Here is a 19,805-nt window from a genome sequence, read left to right as displayed (position 1 = left end):
GCCACCCTTCATTGCCATCACCCTTTCCCCAGCCTCTCCTCCTAAACCTACCACCCATAACACATGGCGACTCTGAACTTAGACCCGATGACAATGACCCAGTCAATTTGTTAAAGTCTTCATCCTCAAACTGAGGCTTAACCTTGTGAGGTCACAAAGTCACACGGTCCTCAGGAGAATAGTGTTATGTCTAGAATTGGTCCACACAAAGTATGATAAACAACCACACACACATGCGAGATAAAGGGCAGGACACTTCGGCAGCTCACAATAAAAAGCTTCTTCCACCTCAGAGTGATCTCACTCCGAGCAGAAGTGGGTCGACCCGACGGTTCCCAGGTTGTCAGGGACAGCGTGGGCGTGATTTATGAGCAGCGGCCTCCAAACGGACCACATGACCCTTCCATCATTGTTGTCTCTGACGGCTAATGAGGCTGGACACACACACTTTCGTTTTGAAACACATCACTGCTTATTCATTTTTGACGTTTTATTTCCTCTTTAGTTCGTTTTATTCAGGATTTTTCTTTTTTTTATTGACCCTAATCTTTGTCATGAATCTGAATCCATTTGGCCAGAAACACATGCCAATTTCCAACTCCTGTTTCATTCTAGTGTCACCTGAAATGATACAAAAATGTCTTCGGGTTTTAATCATGTCTTGGATTATATCTGGTTTATTTTGCACCACTGGTTTTCCAATGAAAAGATCGTTTGCTGTTTTTATTTATTGGTATGATTTGTGGAGAGGAGAGCCGGACCGGGGATGATGGAGAGGACAACCAATAATGAATGATGAGCAGAGAAGACATGAAGTCAGATCGAAACTTCAAAAGAAACTGTAATTTCGCTTTTAAATTATTACTACATATAATTCCAAATGTACCACAGTTTAGGGCGCCATTTTATTTATCTGCTTTTCTTCCTCATAGCCAGTAATGGTTTACCCGAAATGACAACGGTAAAGTGGAAAAATACCTTTATAAAAAAAATTATAAACTTTTTAATGACGCTGCAGTCATGAAACTGATGTTAAATATATGAACTTTTCTTCCGTCCCATCGAGCTCAGAAGATGAGCAGGAGTTTGTCGCTCTCTGCTGGGTGAATGTTGCAACTACATCGCGCCGCTCCTCCCGGCTGCCCCGCCTCCCTCTCGCGGCTCTTCCCGCCTCTGCTCCCCGTCCTCCCACCTCGACTCCTCCTCTCTCCCGGGTGCCTTTCCCAATGTTCCGCTGCAGGGCTTCCTGAACTGGCTCCGAGTCTCCCGGGACGGACTTTCCAGAGCCTTCCAGGCGCTGAGAATGTGAGGCGGCGCAGATGGCTCTGGTCAGTGAGCAGGTGGAGCGACCTTCGACCCCGCTGCCTCCCGCCGAACACGTCTGCCAGGAGGCTCGCGGCTCCCGGTGAGTCCCGGGGGAGATGGAGCCTCTGACTCGCCAGCTCTGACTCTCGAGTGTCTCTACTAGCTCCACTGGTGAAGGCTTTCTGGGGTCATGACGTGGCAGCCATGACGTCAAACCTCAAGTTTTACTCGCGATAAACCTCTTTATCGCCGATGATGGTTAGAAATGTTCATATCCAATTGCAACCGTTTCATCTTCTGACAACAAAAGGCGGTTCAATGAAAGTCAATATTTGACACGTTGAACATTCAAACTTCAGTAACTAATATTAATATACTAATATTTGCAGTCAGACAAGATCAAAGACGGGAATCTTCCCGCCAACCTCCAAATATTGACTAGATAAAGGTCGAACATGAACTCGGTTTTTCTCCAGTTAGTTTCATTTCAGCTGAGGTATCTTCTTCTCTGAAGGGCACTTCCATGTCAAAGTGCAGTTCTCCTTCTTTGTTTTTGCTCGACATGAATAGACAAATGTTTGTGTAGCAGCAGTTGCTCATCCTGCTAGTGCTACACTTGAGCTAAGCTATAACTCACATTGTTTTAGACTCCAAATACTGTACTGCATTCTGCTGCAGCCAATTTATAATCTTACTAGCATTATTTATGTTTGAGGCTTTAGCATAGCTAGCACCTAAACTACACGTGTGGTCACGCTGTGTCATGTGCTTGAAAAAAGGGCACTTTTTCTTTACTTTTAGCCTCTTTAGCACATCTGCTATAGGAACGCTGTGAATGCTGTACGGTTTAGCACCATGTACTCATTAGCACTTGAGCTAAATTTGCTCTTGAGCTACATTCTGTACTTACAGCGGCATTAGCACTTAAGCTACATTAAGTTACATTAGCACTTCAATTACATTGGTATTACAGTTACATTAGCACCTCTGCTACACTGACACTTCAGCTCATCAGTACTTAGCAATTCACCTATTTAAGCATTAAGCGAGAGCAACTCTGCTAATATTAACAACATTTAGCATTTTCAGCTACATTAGCACTTTAGCCCCATTATCATTTCTGCCACACAAGCTCATCAGCTACAATGGCACATTTAGCTTTGTTAACACTTGAGCTAAAGTAGCATTTCAGCTATGTAAGCACCCCAGCTACATAAGCACCCAAGCTAAGTTAGCTCCTCAGCTAAATTGGCACCCCAGCTACATAAGCACCCGAGCTTAGTTAGCTCCTGAGCTAAATTGGCAGCCCAGCTACATTAGCACCCCAGCTACATTAGCACCTAAGCAACAATAGCATCCCGGCTACGTTCGCACCTTAGCTACAGTAAGGCCAAGTGTCTTAAGAAGTCGTGTTGATCTCGGCCAGTGATGCTAGTGTCTGTGTAGTGTTGACCTGTGACCTCTGTGCCAGCAGCACGGCAGAGAGTGAAGGTCGGAGGAGACCGAGGAGGCGAGAGACGTTGCTCACTGACCCCCGAGTAGATACGGAGGAGTCACAGCACAGGAGACTGACGGGAGTCCAGTGAGTCTTTCCTTTGTCCCTTTTTCTATCTTCTTCTTCCCTCTCTCTGTCTTTTCTCTTTTTGTTTCCCCTTTTCTGTCTTTTATTCTTTCCCTATAGAGACTTAGTGGAGTGAGCCTGCAGGGATGAGGCTCAGCACCTTCAAATCCCTCAGCTGATGATTGACTGTCGTCCCCCTGCAGGCTGAAGCCGGTGGAGCATCTCTCGACCCCGCTGACCCCCAGCGACTGCGAGGTCAAGTTTGAAGTGAAGCGGTCCCAGTCCAGCCAGGTATGATTCCAGACCTGACCTCTGTGACCTGAGAGCTGCCCTCACGCTCACTCTGTTGTCCTCAGCTGTCCAAAGCCAACGCTCACTTCCACAAGCTCTTCAAGGAGGTCTGCAGAGATGAGCCACTCAGACAGAGTGAGTTCTTCTCCACGTTTCTATTGGTCAGGTGCTGGTCCAAATGTGTTAAATGAACTTGGTTTGCTGTCTATTTTCCGTCTCACCTAAGACCCAAGACCCTAAGACTCAAGAAGACTCTTCGAGAGGTTGAGACATTCAGTGGTCACAACCTCTTGAAGAGTCTTCTTGAGTGGAGTTAGATCTTCTTTCTAAAGGTCTTGATCTGGACCCCTTTTTGACCCTTAGCTGAGCTTGGCACCACCTCAAAAGATTTAGAGAGGCCAAGTGTGGACCTCTTTACCTCAGCTGCGGAGGAAGTAGATGGACAGATGACTTAATCTTCAGTCCGTCTGAGGTGACATGTCTCGGCTGATTTGTGGTGTCCAGGCTACACCTGTGCGCTGCAGAAGGACATGCTGTACCAGGGGAAGATGTTTGTCTCCGACAGCTGGATCTGTTTCCACTCCAAAGTCTTTGGCCGAGACACCAAGGTGAGAGTGTCCTCGATCACCCCTGGCCTGTCAGTAAGAACCCTCCTCTGGTCCAGATCTCCATCCCGGTCACTGCGGTCACCTTCATCAAGAAGACTAAGACGGCACTGCTGGTGCCCAATGCTCTGGTGGTGGAGACCAGCAGCGAGCAGGTAGGATCGCGTGACCATTCTGGAGACCCACGTCATGTGATATGGTCTACTACTCCTGCAGCACGTCTTTGTTTCCTTCCTGTCCCGGAACGCCACGTTCAAGCTCCTCAAGTCCGTCTGTGCTCATCTGGAGGTCAGTCACGCACACCTCAGTCATTTTACTCGTAAAAGCAGCATTATAATATGTACAAGTACTACAAATGCTGTGTTTACTGGTACTAATACCAAGTTAACTGCAGATGATGTACAGTTTAGTAGTATTTGGGGTTAGTGGCGGTATTCAGAATCAGAATCTGAGTCAGCTTTATTGCCAGTGGGGATCCCACCAACTAGGAAAGTGCTTTGGAAAACGTGCACTCAAAAACACAATAATAGTAATAATCATAATAATAATTATAAATAAAATAAAATATCCCACAAACAACAAGGGCTGTTCACGAATTCAACAGTCTGACGGCCGAGGGGAAGAAGCTGTTCCTGTGACGGGGGGTTCTGGTCTGGATGGACCGTAGCCTCCTGCCAGAGGGAGGAGGAACAAACAGTCCATGACCAGGGTGAGAAGGGTCGAAGGCTCTGATCCCACCTGCACGTCTCTGGGTCCTGGAGACATACAGGTCCTGAAGAGGTGGCAGGCTGCAACCATCACCTTCTCAGCAGAACGTACGATGCGCTGCAGTCTGCTCTTGTCCCTGGAGGTGGCGCTTCTGTACCAGACAGTGATAGAGGAGGTGAGGATGGACTGGATGATGGCTGTGTAGAACTCCACCAGCAACTTCGTTGGCAGTCGTAGTTTTCGTAGCTGCCTCAAGAAGAACATGCAGGACCTGAACCGCGAGCACACGCTGTGCCTCATAAACGTCCGTACTGGGCGGGACATATTCGACAGCCAGAATGATTGAAGCGAACTCACACAGGGAGCAAAATGGCTTACAGTTCACTATAAGACATTCCCGAGAGGGAGAGCAGTGCTGAAAAATCACAGCCACATCCGTACACCAGCGATCGTTGATGTAGAAACACACTCCTCCACCTTTGGTTTAGCCGGTGAGCTCCGGAACCCGGTGAAGCTGGAATCCCTCCAGACCAGATGAAGCGCAGTGTCCAGGGTGAGATTGCTCAACTACGTCTCCGTGAAAAACAAAACACAAGAGGAGGAAAAGTCCATGTTCCTTCTCAACATCAGCGCCAGTTCATCCATCTTATTGCTGTGCGAGCGGACGTTAGAGAGGATTATCCCAAGAAGCGGAGTGTGCGATCCTCTTCAGCGAAGGCGAACAAGCGCACCGGCACGTTTCCCTCTCCTCCTCAGTTTCTTCTGCCCAGCCAAAAGGTGGACTAACTCTGAAATTGACACAATACTGGTAGTAAGTCAGACGGAGTCATAGCCCTGATATTCATCAACTGATCTTGTGTGTAAGAACACGCAGATGCTCCTTCAAAACATAAAAATATGCAAAATAACCAGGCCAGCCTTCGTCGGCGCCATCTTGAATCATGATATTAGTATTGGTGATATTAGTGGCGATACTAAGAAAAACAACGTAACAACACTTGTAAACATAACAACAAACAAACAAAAAAGTGTTTATGTGGCAGTAATTGTGCTGCGCGTAGTGCATTAGTTCCTCTTGCCTAAGTACTAGTAATTGTAGTTTTCAGGTTAATAATATTATAAATTACAGTACTTCTGTAGCAGTGCCACAGAATTAAACACAAGTAGTAGTAGCAGTAATCGTAGGCGACTGCAATCATTGTATTTATAGATGAGAAGTCGAAGTAAAATTGCTAGTGGAGTAGAAAGTCTCACAGCAGAAGCTGTAATTGAAGACAGAAGTAATATAATTTGTAGATCAGTAGTGCTCCTACCTTGATAATGAGCGTATTACTGGTGAGTGAGAGACACACGGCATTAATGCGTTCATACCTGGAGGACGGTTGCGTCACGCTGACACGTGGAGGTCTCTGCAGGTGGAGAAGAGCAGCAGTCCTCTGGTGTCCTCGTGTGAGCACAGCTTCAGGGTTGGCTGCTCCTCCTCGCTTCCTCTGGTCAGTCCCACGCTGAGACCAAAGTCAGACGGAACAATGGCGCCTCTGTGTTTTCACCCTCTCTGCTCCGCAGTTCCCCGCCGACTTCTCCCACCTGGACGGAGTCGTGCAGCGACGGCGGCAGGACATGATGGAGAGCAGCAGCTCCGGGTCCCGGACGCCGGACTACGACAAAGTGAGCGGTGAGTTGCCCCCCAGCTGTGGCGAAGAACCCCTGCCTCGGCGTCGTGTGCTTGCTCTCCTCGAGAGTCTCGTTGTCACCTTCCGTCACTTGGACTTGTTGGTCTCGACCGGGGACTTGCTCATCCTGTCTGTGTACTTGCCTTTACTGACGTAATGTTATTGAGTGGGGACTTTTTTGTCGGAACTAGGACAGGTCTAAGTTACTCATCTCGACTGAACTTGATGGTCTTGACTATTTGCTCTGGTCCTTTCACCGTGGTTCAAGTCTTGATGGCTGTGACCTGGGGCCTACCTCGTCTACAGAGTTGTTTTTATTGACTAAGTATTGTTTGACTTGCTTTTTTTCAACTGTCTTCACTGAACCTGTGTGTTTGACCTGGGACTTGGTTTACCAGACTCTAGTTTTGTTTGTCTTCACTTGTTAGTCAGGTTGTATTTGTTCAGGATTTGTTCCTTTATGACTATCGAGTTGCCGTCCTGACTTGTCTGGACTCTGCACTAAATGGTGTTGAGCCTGAATGTGTTTATAAACTCTGGGTTTGCTTATTGTTACTTGAAGTTGTTACTTGTCTTGACTCTGGACTTTACATGGTACTTGTTTGGCTTGATTCTTCAGTTCCTCCTCTTAAATATGGATTCACTCGTCTTGACTCAATGGCTGTAACTCGGGTCCTGGTGACTGTGTCTCAGAAGGGTCTGGTGACTGTGACTCAGTACTTGATGACTTTGACTCAGGTCCTTATGACTGTTACTCAGGTCACAGTGGGGTCACAGTTGTTTGTTTTCACATCAGGACTTGAGAGACTTTCACCCTTTTGTCACAAACACCTCAGCTCCACCTGAAGTGCTGTTGAGCCAGAGTGTGGAGGTTGTTCTGTCCTCACCTCCACACCAGAGCTCTGAGTCCAAGTCATTCAGACAGATCCCCATGGAGAAGTTTCCTCCTATCATTGTGTCCTGGAAACAACAACGATGACACACGAGACAAGCCGCTCACCGTTACCCGACTGAACCAGTTTGCTGCAGGCTGTTTTGGCGTCCTCGGTGTCGAGTGTCGGACTGTTTAGTGTGCAAACATCTGCAGGGAGCTGACACTCCATCTGTTTTGACTGACACCAGCAGATGGAAACTTCGCTGCCGAGACTTCTGTTTCAGCCTCACAAGCCGTCGACGGCCGAGCGCTTGTCCTCTGACCTCTGACTTTACCGCCGGGTTTTTGGCGTGAGAATATTGACTTTTTAAAAAGTTCTTTTTCACTCCTGTCTAATTGTATTTCACCAATGTCTTGTTCTGTTGGATCTTTAATGACACCTAGATGAGTTGTTTATCAAGTTACTGGTGTTGTTTCTTTGTTATTTGTTTTGTTTTTTGCCAGAGGGAAGGACACGCTAATGTGAGATTTGCTAGCTTAAAGAGTGAGTCAGCAAAACTGAGAGCTAGCACGCAACTGTTAGCAGAGCAGTGCTGCCGGTCTTGAGTGGTTGTGGTTCTGGCACTAGTGATGAGCAGCGAGCGTGAGACTCCTTAATGACGTCTCGATGACTTGACTCTCGCTGCATGTGTCGCCCACTCTGACAGATGTTTGTGCCACAGACTTCAGCGCGCTGCCCGACTCCTTCCTTAATGTGGTGAAGAGTGCAGAGGTTTCGGTCCACGCAGACGTTCACCTGCAGAACTCGGGACAGAACCACGGTACAATGACCTCTCCGTCTGCCTCACTGACACTGTCTGTCTGAGTCTGAGTGTTTTCCGTGTCCCTCCTGCAGGGCCGTCCAAACCTTCCAGAACTCACCGGGAGAAATCCTCTCAGTCCAGTTCTCTGCACCTGCTGCTGCTGATCTACCTGTTTCTGTGAGTGACCTCGCCTCCTAGCTGAGGAGTCTGTTAGCTGGCGTATGGATCGGTCACTGTGACCTTCACTGGTCTGACCCGGACTCTGTTAAAGATCCACCTGCTGGTTCAGATTCAAAACAAAGTTTGACCCAAATCGGAGTGTTTAGACTGGCCAACACTAACATGGTAACGTCCTTGATGTCATGGTCGGTCTCAGGCCAGGCTTTCAAATCAGAGTCAGTAATGAGTCTCTCCACGGCTCAGACTCCGGTGAAGGACTCGGACACTTGTGAGTGACATAGACATGACAGTGGACGACTCAGACTGAAGAAGTAATCCCCTCCTTCGGAGACTGGTATAGCAGCGATGTCCTCTCTGTTGTTGTCAGGGTGAGCCTCCTGGTGGTGTCCACCTGCTACATGGCTCTGAAGATCGTGGCTCTGGAGCACCGCCTGGACTCCTTGCTGTCCCTGGGCCAGAACCTTCAGAACCGGCAGTGAGAGCCAGAGTCGGAATCGAGTCCTCCGCCCCGAGTCATGCTGACTGCCTCACCTGTTCATCATTCCAGGAGCTCCGGCGGTCAGACGCAGGACGAGCTGAACGCAGAGATCTATGGAGAGCTGTCCACCAACCTGTTCAAGCTGGAGAAGGTCCGTCTGCTTGATTAGCTACTTCCATGTGCAGCGCCCCCTGCTGTCCACCCGCCTGCCGCAGCCACATGGACCCTGTACTATACATCTGTGTCGGATCACTGTTTGGCAGCTGCTGTTGAAAGGAATACTTGGCTCTTGAAAATGCTGACTTGTCTCTCCTCAGATTCAGAGAAACCTCAGGAAACTTCTGCAGACGTGAAGAAGAGCCACAGGACAACAGCACCTTGTAGCCAACAAGTAGCAAGAGGATGGTGCAGGGGTGCCAGTGTTTCTTCTTCTCCTCCTTCTTCTTTCTTGACTGCACGTCACCTTCATCCTCCTCCTCTGCCTCCTCCTTCTGCTTCTCCATCTCCTGATGGAGCATCACTTTGCTACCTGACCTCTCAGGAGGCTGTGAACTGAACCAGATCCTTGGATTCTTCTTCTGCTGTCTGATCCTTGTCCTCTGCCCCAGAGCCCTCCACTGGTGTCATGGGTGCCTCTGGCTCGCCCAGTTCCCTCTTTACATTGCTGTCTGGATGTGGATGAAGAGAGTTTTTGCGCCCCCTAGTGTTGGGAAAACATTTGCCACTCAGCCATGTTGCCTAAAAGTGAGCCCTTCACACACGTCGGCTCACTATTTGTCAAGCACTTGTTACGTCACTCTCTATTTTTAAATTGAGTATTGTATTTGTTTGTTTGTAGAACAGCCAGGCACATTTTGGGCAAATATGAAATGTTTCTGTGCATAAGAAATGTTTCAAATTCCAGCTGGAATAAGTGACATGACAGAGTGAGGTGATCATGTGATGTTGGTGGAGTGTGGAGGGTGTTCAGGGGGTCCACAAGAAGGACGACACACACACTCAGATCAGTCTTATTCTTAAGGATTCTCCAGACTGTTCAGACACTGACCTGACCTCCACACATAGGTCCTCGGCTTCTCCTTCACTCACTCTCTGGATCCTCAGTGAGTGACCTACTGCAGCCCCACATTGTTACAGGTGTTGTCTCCACCATTAAACTGGGTGCACTGTCTGTCTTTTGGGGGTTTAGAACAGGTCAGATCTGGTCACATCATTTCCCGTGGTCCAAATTGATAGTAACATTTTAGTCTGTTCAGAACCATTGATCCCTGTGACCCCAGTTACCACTGCATCGACCCACCTGGCTGGTGAGACCAATACCAGCTAAAGAGTTTTAGAATCAGATTTCTTCAGTCCATATGAGCCACAGATGTCCATGATTGATCTGCCTTAACATAGCAGCGTGTGTTTTTAAGACGAAAAATAAAAACATGTCTTTCTGCCTCTAGATTCTATATATAATTGTTTTTTTTTACTTTTATATTTGTTTGCAAATATGTTTTCGACTAGTTGAATACAAACGACAAAAAATAATGCAATTGAAGTGTCAAAAATTGGTGGCTGAAATAAATATATGGAACAAACTTATTTTAAATATTTGTGAGCAATTGTTATCAATACATTCATATGTAATCAGAATGAGAACATTCCCATTAAAACCGAAAAAATGAAATACATGATTGTCATGACATGCATTTATTATTGTGCCATTTTTTAAAATACAATGCGATATTGAATAGAATCAAACTTGTTTGATGATGAGCTGCATTATGTTATATTATGTAATTGAAATCAATCAAATATATTTATTTTATTTTTAGTTAATTGAATTTGCGTTGAATTGAAGTAAAGAAATTATTTAAAATATTTTTTTGGGATCAAACCATCACCGTATTTATATTCATTTTTAACTTGTATTTCCAACTACAAGATGACGTAAGATATTCAAATGTGTTTATTCCGGTCCTTGACAGGATGTTTACAGCGGTGGCCCCGCCCCCCTCGGCGCGCGCGTCCAACCCCAGCCGCCCGCGCGCTCCCCCCGCCCTCGTGTGACGTCATCTACTCTGAAAGTGCAATGGCGATGTCGGACACAAACATCCTCCTCTCCGGGACTCCGCGTCCGCTGGCTCCCTCCGAACCGCGCTCCCTCCGCCAGCCGCACTCGCGCATGTAACCGTCACCCGGAGCCGGACACGGCGCGCCATGACGGCATAGACAGGTGAGAGACGGCGCGTCTGCGGGAACATATCATCCAGAGAGGGCGAGAGGAGGAGAGGGGCGTGGCCGCCGAGACTTCTGACTCTGGGATGCTGATAGCTTAGCAACAGCGAGCAGGAAGGAGGAGGCGGGAGACAATGGCGGGTTACTGGGCAGGATGCTGCAGCTTTGTCTGAGGAGGAGCTGCTCTGTCTCTGAGGCACCACTGGCCATTCAGAGGATGTATGTCCCCAAATCTTTACGGCTGCTTCCACAGACAGTGATCGACAAACTTCCTTACGTTTACGTGAGGGGGGCCAAATCCGGCCCCTGGAGTCCCTTCATGTGGGGAGGGAAACCTGAAGGTTGATGTAGAGCGCTGTGTTTATCCACCTCCACTTTCATGTTTCCTATTCGTGTTTAGTGTTTGTTTACTCTCCTATCAGCCACTCCAGTTCCCTTGGCAGTTGCCTCTTCTTCCTCGCTGTTCACTACTCACGACAGTGAGGTACTGACGGAGCTCTTATGTCTGCGACGCCCTCTGGTGTCCCAGCGGTTTCCCAGGTGCAACGCGTGATTCCCAGCATGGCGGCCCAGGAGCCGTCCCCCCCGTCGTCCATGGAGAGCAACAAGCCCGGATACAACAAGAAGATTCTGGGCAACAAGCTGGAGGACAAACATCTGTGCAACTGCTGCCACAACATCCTCAGGCGACCCGTCCAGGCCCAGTGTGGACACCGGTTCTGCTCCTACTGCTTCAACCGCACCGTCAGGTCGGGAACGTGAGCCGTCGCGCCTCCTGTGCTACTGTTTACGTCACAACATGGGAGTACTTCACTCATTCGCACAGCAGGCACTTCAGTAAGATAAGCTAGCAATGCAGATATGCTAGCACTGAAGCTACATTAGCACTGGAGATGAGTAAGCTCAAAAGGTATGTTAGCGCTGAAGCTTTGTTATGACTGAAGATATGCTAGCCATGAAGATAAGTTATCACTGGAGCTACTTTAGCACTGGGGATGTGTTAGCATTGAAGCTACATTAGCCCCTAAGATAAGTTAGCACTACTCTAATGTTAGCACCGGAGATGCACTAGCACGGAAGGTAGGACTGATGTTAGCACAAAAGATACATGAGCTCAGATGATAAGTTAGCATCAAAGACATGTTAGTGCTGAAGATACATGGGCACTGTCGACGTATTAGGACCGAAGCTATGTTAGCACTGAAGATGTCTTATTGCAGAAGATATGTTAGGCATGAAGATACATTGGCACTGAAGCTACGTCAGACCCAGTCAGCAAGACTTGTTAGCCACAAAGATGCACTAGCACTGACGATTAGCATTTCAGCTACATTAGCACTAAAGCTCTCAAGAGATCAAGCTCTTGATACACTGGCTCTTTAGAGTCACTTAGTTCAGTTTGCAATTCAAATCCATTTAGATACAATACCATTTTCTGTTGTTAGCATTTCAGCAATTTAAAAGTCTTCAGATACATTCAAGATACGCTCGCTCTTCATGCGCTAGCTCATCAGATATTTTCAGATAATTGTAACTTCAGAGCCACTAACACTGAAGCTACATTAGCAGATTTGCATGCCGGCGCTATCAGCCTGTCAGCTGCATTAGTAATTTAGCTACACAAACCTGTGTTAGCATGGCAGCCACACTATCCACAGGTGTGTTGGTTGTAATTGTGTCTCCTGTTTGGACAGTAACGGACCTCAGAAATGCGGCGCCTGCATCAAGGAGGACATTTTTGAAGAGCCCACGTCCATCCTGAAGCAAGGCTGTGTGAGTCACCCGCGCTAGCATGCTGGTCCACAGACGCAGCAGCGCTCTTTTCTCCTGACATAAATATTCCATGATGGCGACTAACCCTCCATCTGTGGCCGGCGCAGGCCTTCCCCGACAACGCCGTGAGGAGAGAAGTGGAGAGTCTCTCGGCCGCCTGCGTCAACGAGAGCTGCTCGTGGACGGGAAGCATCAAGGAGTTCGAGGTCAGTCTTGTCGACAGGGTCTTCCACCCAGGCTTTTAGCTAGAGGGGCGTCCCATGGAAAATTGGACGCCCATTTCTTCTTGAGACGGACGCCCTACATTTTTACTCAGTGCCTGCGTAATGCCCCAGTCATAGCCTCATCATATTTCAGTGAAAAGGAAGTTTCCGTGCAGTATTTTCACTGAATGTGATAAATTCGCCGCGTCTCAACCCTTTACCGGCACCGGAACTTTGGCCACCACGGACGCCATATTTGTTTACGGGCCAAATCTTGCGGTTATTCACATCTCGCTATTTGCGAAAACTTGCATTTTCATTGGTCGACGTGGCATGGAAGAGCGACGCTGTCAGTTGGCTGTTTGACGCAGATTACAAGAGGAAAAGCCAGGTAAGTTCAAAACTCTAAACAATTGTTTACAAAACAAACTGAAAGTCTTTCAATCGGACGAGCCACATGGCGACAGCACCGCATGAACTCCCGCGAGAACTGCATGGAGCGTTTGCCGAACTTCGCATGAACAGCTTGTACATATTTTATATAGAAATATACAGTTGTTGCAGTCCCTTTTTCATGTAAAGGCTATGAAACATTTTCCAAACCAAATCTTTGTGCGAAAAATGAGTTTCCTCCTGAAGGAAAAACAGGTCAGAATTGTTGTCTTGTTTGAATGTTTAACTGTGTGAAAGTTCAGAAAACCATCTCAGATTCACAGCTGATACAACTCTGTGCTTGTCTTGCATCACTATATGAAGGAAGATGAACAAAACTGTTGTCGTGATAGCGTGTAGTAATAGTAATAATTATTTTAATTCATCAGGGTCAGTTATCTGAAGGAGAGAATCCCATCAGATCAGGAGAGCGAGGAAGAGGCTCCATCACCACCAAAGAAGAAGAAGTGGATTTGCTGATTTTGACTTTGCAGCTGCTCGAGAAATATAACTCCAGACCCAGGCGTTTCTGCATTATGTATTTGTTATTGTGACGTTTATGATATTTGATGCAATATGTTTGGTTTTATAAAATAAGTGACTTTTGTACAAATGTATGTGTGCAGTGTTTTTTTTTTTTACACAGCAAGTTATGTTCGTCCTGGTGGGGAATGATCTGGGGGTGGAGTTATGGGTTGGGGGCGGGGCATGTGGGCGTGGCTTTGGACGCCCTGTTTCAAAATCCTAGCTAAAAGCTTCCGCCTGCCCCCTGGTGGCCGCTCATGTCAGTGTCTGCTCCCTCGCCAGCAAACCCACGAAGGCAAGTGCGAGTTCTTGATCATCCCGTGCCCGTCCTGCAAGGAGCGGATCCGCTTCAGCGAGCAGGAGCGCCACAATGAGCGCGAGTGCCCGGAGAGGACGCTGAACTGCAAGTACTGCAAGGAGCCGTTCCACTTCAAGAACATCAAGGTCAGCCATCATTTATTCACCACGCCCAGCGCCCGCCGAGAGCAACGCCGCCCTCTTCTGTGTTTGGCAGGCGCATGACGAGATCTGCCCCAAGTACCCCATGATCTGTGAGGGCTGCGCCAAGAAGAAGATCCCAAGAGAGAAGGTGAGGATTGTCACGTTGGAAGCTCGGCTCCTTGTTGTGTTGGTGTCTATGGCTCAGGTTGTGGTTCCTCCTCTAGTACGTGGACCACATCAAATTCTGCAGCAAGTTCAGGACGCCGTGTCGCTTCCACGTGGTCGGCTGTGACATGTCTGTGAGTGCTGATTCTCCTGGAGGATCTTCTCAGGTCCAGACCTCTGACACGAGGTGTTTTGTGGCGTTCAGGTGGAGAAGGAGAAGATCCACGACCACGAGCGCGCCTTCGCCTACGAGCACCTGAACCTCCTGCTGCACTACATTATGGGCATGAAGGTGAGCATGGAGGGTCTGCAGCCGCAGGGTCTGGAGGTCGCTGGGCACAAGCTGGTGGAGCTGCAGCAGTCGCTCCGGGAGCTGGAGGCCCGAGTGTCCCAGCTCAGCTCCTCCTCCTCCTCCTGCGGGCCTCCCGTGCAGGGAGCCTCCACCTCCTCCTCCTCTTCGTCAAATCCAGGAGCTCCAGGGCCTCCCGCCTCGGCCCCTCTCCCGCCGCCGCCCGCTCTGGCGCCGACGCTCTCCGTGTCCACCTCCTTCACCCCTCTGCCCAGCTCTGTGGGGGCAGCGCTGGAGCTGCAGCTCCACAGCGAAAAGACCAAGGTGGCGGAGCTGGGCCGCAGGTGCACCGAGCTGGAGGTGAAGTCAGGGACCTTCGAGAACGTGGTGTGCGTGCTGAACAGAGAGGTGGAGCGCTTTGCCACCACCATGGAGGCCAGCAACCGCCAGCACAAGCTGGACCAGGACAAGATCGAGGCACTGAGCAACAAGGTGAGGGGCCCCGAACGGCTGCCAGCGCCTGCAGAAGTCAAAGATGGACTCACCTGTCCTGACCACCCCCCAGGTGCGGCAGCTGGAGAGGACGGTGGGGCTGAAGGACCTGACGGTGGCCGAGATGGAGGGTCGACTCCGAGAGATGTCGGCCACCACGTTCGACGGCGTCTTTGTCTGGAGGATTTCTGACTTTGCCAAAAAGAGGCAGGACGCCATCGCGGGGCGAGCTCCAGCCATGTTCTCCCCAGGTAACGTCTGTCTGTCAGGAGTCAGGAGCCGCTGGCTTGTCCTGACCACGTCTCTCCTGGCTCGCAGCCTTCTACACCAGTAAATACGGCTACAAGATGTGTCTGCGAATCTACCTGAACGGCGATGGCACGGGGCGCGGCAGCCACCTGTCGCTGTTCTTCGTTGTGATGAGAGGACTCAGCGATGCCTTGCTCAAGTGGCCCTTCAACCAAAAGGTGATGCCGCTCGTGGCCCTTCTTATCAAGCCTTGTTTTAGCTGATGTGCCGCCTCAGGAATCACCTTGTCCAATGAGTCAGTCTGTAAGAACGATTCTGTGACTCGTGGGGGACTCAGTTGAAATGTCACTCTCCACGGAAAATAACTCACCCACGTCAGAGGTGACACTTTCTCAAGTCTCTGAGTTAATCCAGAGATCACATGGTAAACAAATTGCGCAGCTAAAACATTACGACCACATCCTAGCTTCTGTAGCTACATCTGAACTGTACTTCGCCTCGTGATTTCCCGTCTCTCTCTTCTCTGTTCGGAGCGAAGCTCACATTGGAGCGCGGTTGCCCGCCATGACGGTCTTTTGTTTGTGCACTCAGGTGACACTGATGCTGCTGGACCAGAGCAACCGGGAGCACATCATTGACGCCTTCCGCCCCGACGTCACCTCCTCGTCCTTCCAGAGGCCGGTCAGCGAGATGAACATTGCCAGCGGCTGCCCTCTCTTCTGCCCGCTCTCCAAACTCGATGCCAAAAACTCGTACATACGAGACGACACCATCTTCATCAAGGCCATCGTGGATCTCACAGGCCTCTAGAGAAGTGAAGTGGTCTTCCTCCAGTGATGGGAGAATGTCGGTCTCTTTAAGAGTGTCGCGGGGGAGTGCTGCCGATGTGGTACTGGCGGTCTGCTGGTGGCGGTCATCGCCATTCGGTGCTAAATGATTGTAGGCAAATGACTCGCACCACGGTTCCCAAACACACATCCGTCTCTGAGGTGCGGCCTCCAGCGGAGGCGTGCGTCGACAGTCCGAGCTGAGTTTCGGAGGACCGTACTGGAGTGTAGATAGCTAGCAAGAGTCTTGACACGTACGAAGGAAGCCGGCAGTAGACTTATGGTAAACGGCGACTCGAGACTTTCCCGCTTTGTTTCCTGCAGATTGTGGATATTGTGAGCTTCTCGATTCCAGTGGAGTGAATTTTGCATAGACAAACGTGGAGTTCTGTTCCGAATAAGATTATAGGCGTTTCATTTGCGCATGCTGCTAGTCTGTTCTGGCCGAGCTTCACGAAGGGTCTGTTGTTAGTCGTAGTGAGTTAGCCATCCGTGATGGTGGACATTGCCTGCATGTGTATTTTGGAACCAGGCTATTATTCTACGTGTCAAGTGCCGTGTGTTCGTTCCCATTTGGGTCGGTGGTTCTGATCGGTGGTTTGGTACATCTGTGGAAGATAACAGTGGAGTTACCGGGCAGCCTGCCAGTCAAGCCTGAGGGCCAAGCCTCCACATGTGGTCTCTGACCAGCGCATGCGGAGCGTCCGTCAGCGTTTGCTCTCCAGCTCACATCTCAACACATAGTACCGTGCCCACCGCAGGTTCACCGCCGCAGTAGACTGAATGTTCTCGTGTTGTGATTCTGCTGCTCCGCCCCGAGTCCCCGCCCCCTGTGTCCGTGTCGCAGAGGAGGTAGACGTGCGACGAGGAGAGATTAGTCCTCGACCTTTTCGGAAAGTGGACGGTGATATTCTGAAGAGTCATTGTTTACATTGTTGACATATCGCTACATTTACGTGGACAGCAGGTTTCCAATGAGAGTTATGGAAGAGTGACGAAACATTTAATGGCGCGGTTGTTTTTTTTGTTTAGCTAGCTATGCTATCCCCCTCTCGTTGGAAAAACCTCGATTACTGAAGAAAAAAAATGTTGGTCATTGGGAACAAAAAGCAAAATAGGCTCTTCAAACTTGATCGACCCTTCTGTCAGACAGATGAACATTCGCCATTCGTCTCTTGGCTGTTAACAATCAGTAAAGATAACCAGACAAACTGCGATAGTGGACCTTCAGGTTCCAATGACTACGAGAGGGGGAAAGCAACAATTGTCGAAAACACCAAAGTGAAAGAAAAAAATGACTTACGTGAAGACAAACTCCATTCCTCGTCACCATTCTGAAGAGATCTGAACATTTTCTGTAACGTGGTCCGACGAGCGTTGTGACTGGTTCTCTGCTGTCCACGCAACTCTTCCCTCTGTTTTTTAGCGCTCGCCAATTTTTACCACAATCCTCCACTAGCGATCGCTACACACTTAGCATCTTAGCATGCATGCTGAGGTGTCGGCGGTTCCCACTGGCCCGTTGGCGAAACGGTCCGGACCTGTATTGGACCCTCTCTGTGCATGGGAGGCTTCAATCCAAACCCTGGAGAGCGACGGCGTCTGGTTCCCTCTGGGCCGCCTCCGGCGCTTTATTAGTTTGGGTGTAACTCGCTAGAATATTATTATTATTATTATTATATATCTGGCACTAGCTCTGCTTGCTGCCTAGTTTCATAACAACTTATTCATATGACTCTTTGATATGATAATGAAGTATTCTATATAATGCGCTAGTAGAGCTATATAATAAGCGATAGTATTTCACGATACCTAAATACTTTGATACCCTAATTCCGGATTTCCGTTAGTCCGAAGGTTTGGGCCGGCCAGAGGAAGCTGACCGCCATCATTCGTGCAATATCAGATTCTTTTCACAGTCTTAAACAGACCGGACTCCTCCGGCCCGAAGCTACTTCAGAGTTTTTATCGAAAAATAAAAGAACCCGAAAAATGAAGCATGAGTTTTCGTAGAAACGCACGAAAGTCTTTGTGCCAAACGTTACCTCCGTATTTTGTTGTGCAAGAAAAAAGTTGCCAAATATGTTTGATGTCCTGCTGCTGTTTGTAAATGTGGAGTTAAGTGAGAGGCTGCAGTCGATCGGAGCACTCTGTCCGGTCTGGTCCTGGCTCACTCAGGAGCTCTGCCGTCCGTAGGAGGCTCGGAGAAGAGCACGTCATTCCTGGAGCTTCAGGTGAAACCGACACAAGACCTGGGAATGTTCCCTTTGTGATTTCTCTAGAGTTTCAGAACATTCTGTTGCAAATCTAAAATGCTAGGTTCTGGAGCGCTAGCTCGTCGCTATAAAGTCGCTGGTGTCATTCGCAGCTAATTCCAGTCACAGGTTTTGTGTTTTAAAAAAGTGAATCGCGACAAAAGCTTTGCTCTTCAGTTCTTCTTCAGCACTGCTCTTCTAAAAAAACGCAAGTCCCATGACTCCTTTTCATGAAAAGTTTTCCTAATCGGTTCACCATGCGATACTCCCGCTGCCTGACTCGCGAAGCTAATGCCGTTTATCGTAGACAGTAGACCTTTTTTCTGACACTTGCAACAACCAAAATCTGCCACGATCTGATGTGTGTGACAGTTTGACGGTGGGATATCGACGCAGCTGAGTGACGTGGTTCAGTAGCCGACAGTGACTCACGTTTTTTTAAACATCCTAGCTATGTTAGCTTGTGGAACTATTGCGAGAGTTGTCCATCCGTTCCATGTTTCACAAGATTCTTTTTCTTCATTCATTTACACATGGGAATAATGTCGAGTTATTTTTGTACTAAAGTGTGAGGAGGTGTTTCCGATCAACCGCGAACAGTTACGATGCTCTGGAGAAAACTCGGATTGGTAGCGCTTCTGTGGAGAATATGGCACTGCTGCTCCGATAAACTGTTGATGTGAAGGCACCTTTTTGAGTCTGAACTGCACAGTTTTAGTGAATGTAACGAAGCTGAGTTGTCCTGTGACGTGACGTACTGATGCTTTTGTATCTTTATTGATGACTTTACTGGTGGACCAGGGTCGTGGTGAGAGCCATAAATACTCACATGTTGGTGGTCGATGTTTTACGTTGAAACAAGCTGCAGTGATAAACTGCTTTCAACTCCTGGCTCGTGTCTTGTGTTTTGTCTGGCCACCTGGGGGCGCACTCCGCCCGTTTGTGAACACGCCGCGCTTCATGTGGCTTTTCTACAGCCGCTGCTGACGTCATTGAAACCTCAAGTTAAGTCTTTTCTCCTTTAAAGTCTTAAACTGCTGATTAATATGATCAGTTCTGACTAGAACTTCAAAATGGGAAGAAGACACGGGAGGAGACATGGAAGGACGCGTCCTTTCCCAGTGAGGTCCAGGAACAGTGACAGAGCCGTCCCACATCCAGCAGAACCAGGTCAGACCCTGTGGTCTGGTCGATACCTTATTAACCGCCAGGAAGCTTTGGGCGGGGCCTCGCGGCACAACGGAGAGGCGTCTGTTTCCTCTCTTTTCCTGTGTCAAACCTGAGGCCCAGGGGCCAAATTCGGCCTACTGAGTCAATGCATGCGGCCTGCAAGAGATCTAAATGAACAATTGAGTCATTAAAACAATAATCATATGGGGAGGAAAAAACAAGAGATAAAGTTACTTTATTTAAATTTCAATTTACCTAATTGTTTTTAAATTACAAAAAACTG

General features: G+C 48.7%; 2 protein-coding genes across 3 annotated transcripts; both read left to right on the top strand.

The window, feature by feature from the left end:
- Window positions 1-1,197: 1,197 nt before the first annotated feature.
- Window positions 1,198-10,135, top strand: LOC128768168 (GRAM domain-containing protein 2B-like). Of its 2 annotated transcripts, none has more exons than XM_053880852.1 (14): window positions 1,198-1,405; window positions 2,777-2,887; window positions 3,070-3,157; window positions 3,223-3,292; window positions 3,662-3,765; window positions 3,822-3,917; window positions 3,979-4,050; window positions 5,886-5,963; window positions 6,037-6,145; window positions 7,740-7,838; window positions 7,913-7,997; window positions 8,368-8,475; window positions 8,548-8,629; window positions 8,796-10,135. In XM_053880852.1, the coding sequence occupies exons 1-14, from the start codon at window positions 1,320-1,322 to the stop codon at window positions 8,829-8,831; spliced, it is 1,224 nt and encodes a 407-aa protein (XP_053736827.1). In that variant the 5' UTR covers window positions 1,198-1,319; the 3' UTR covers window positions 8,832-10,135. The 2 variants fall into 2 exon arrangements, with proteins under 2 accessions (XP_053736827.1, XP_053736818.1); XM_053880843.1 differs by having other exon boundaries at window positions 7,725-7,838.
- Window positions 10,136-10,710: 575 nt separating this feature from the next.
- LOC128752586 (TNF receptor-associated factor 2-like) lies at window positions 10,711-19,232 on the top strand. The gene is made up of 10 exons (XM_053853952.1): window positions 10,711-11,450; window positions 12,396-12,474; window positions 12,582-12,680; window positions 13,917-14,078; window positions 14,149-14,223; window positions 14,300-14,374; window positions 14,446-15,021; window positions 15,095-15,272; window positions 15,340-15,488; window positions 15,862-19,232. Exons 1-10 carry the CDS (start codon window positions 11,203-11,205, stop codon window positions 16,078-16,080), a joined length of 1,860 nt encoding a protein of 619 aa, XP_053709927.1. The 5' UTR covers window positions 10,711-11,202; the 3' UTR covers window positions 16,081-19,232.
- Window positions 19,233-19,805: the final 573 nt, after the last annotated feature.

The sequence above is a fragment of the Synchiropus splendidus genome, chromosome 1 (genome assembly GCF_027744825.2).
Source record: "Synchiropus splendidus isolate RoL2022-P1 chromosome 1, RoL_Sspl_1.0, whole genome shotgun sequence".
NCBI classification, from domain to species: Eukaryota; Metazoa; Chordata; class Actinopteri; order Syngnathiformes; family Callionymidae; genus Synchiropus; species Synchiropus splendidus.
The sequence above is the reverse complement of the archived record's forward strand: the minus strand, read 5'-3'. Positions and strand labels throughout refer to the sequence as shown.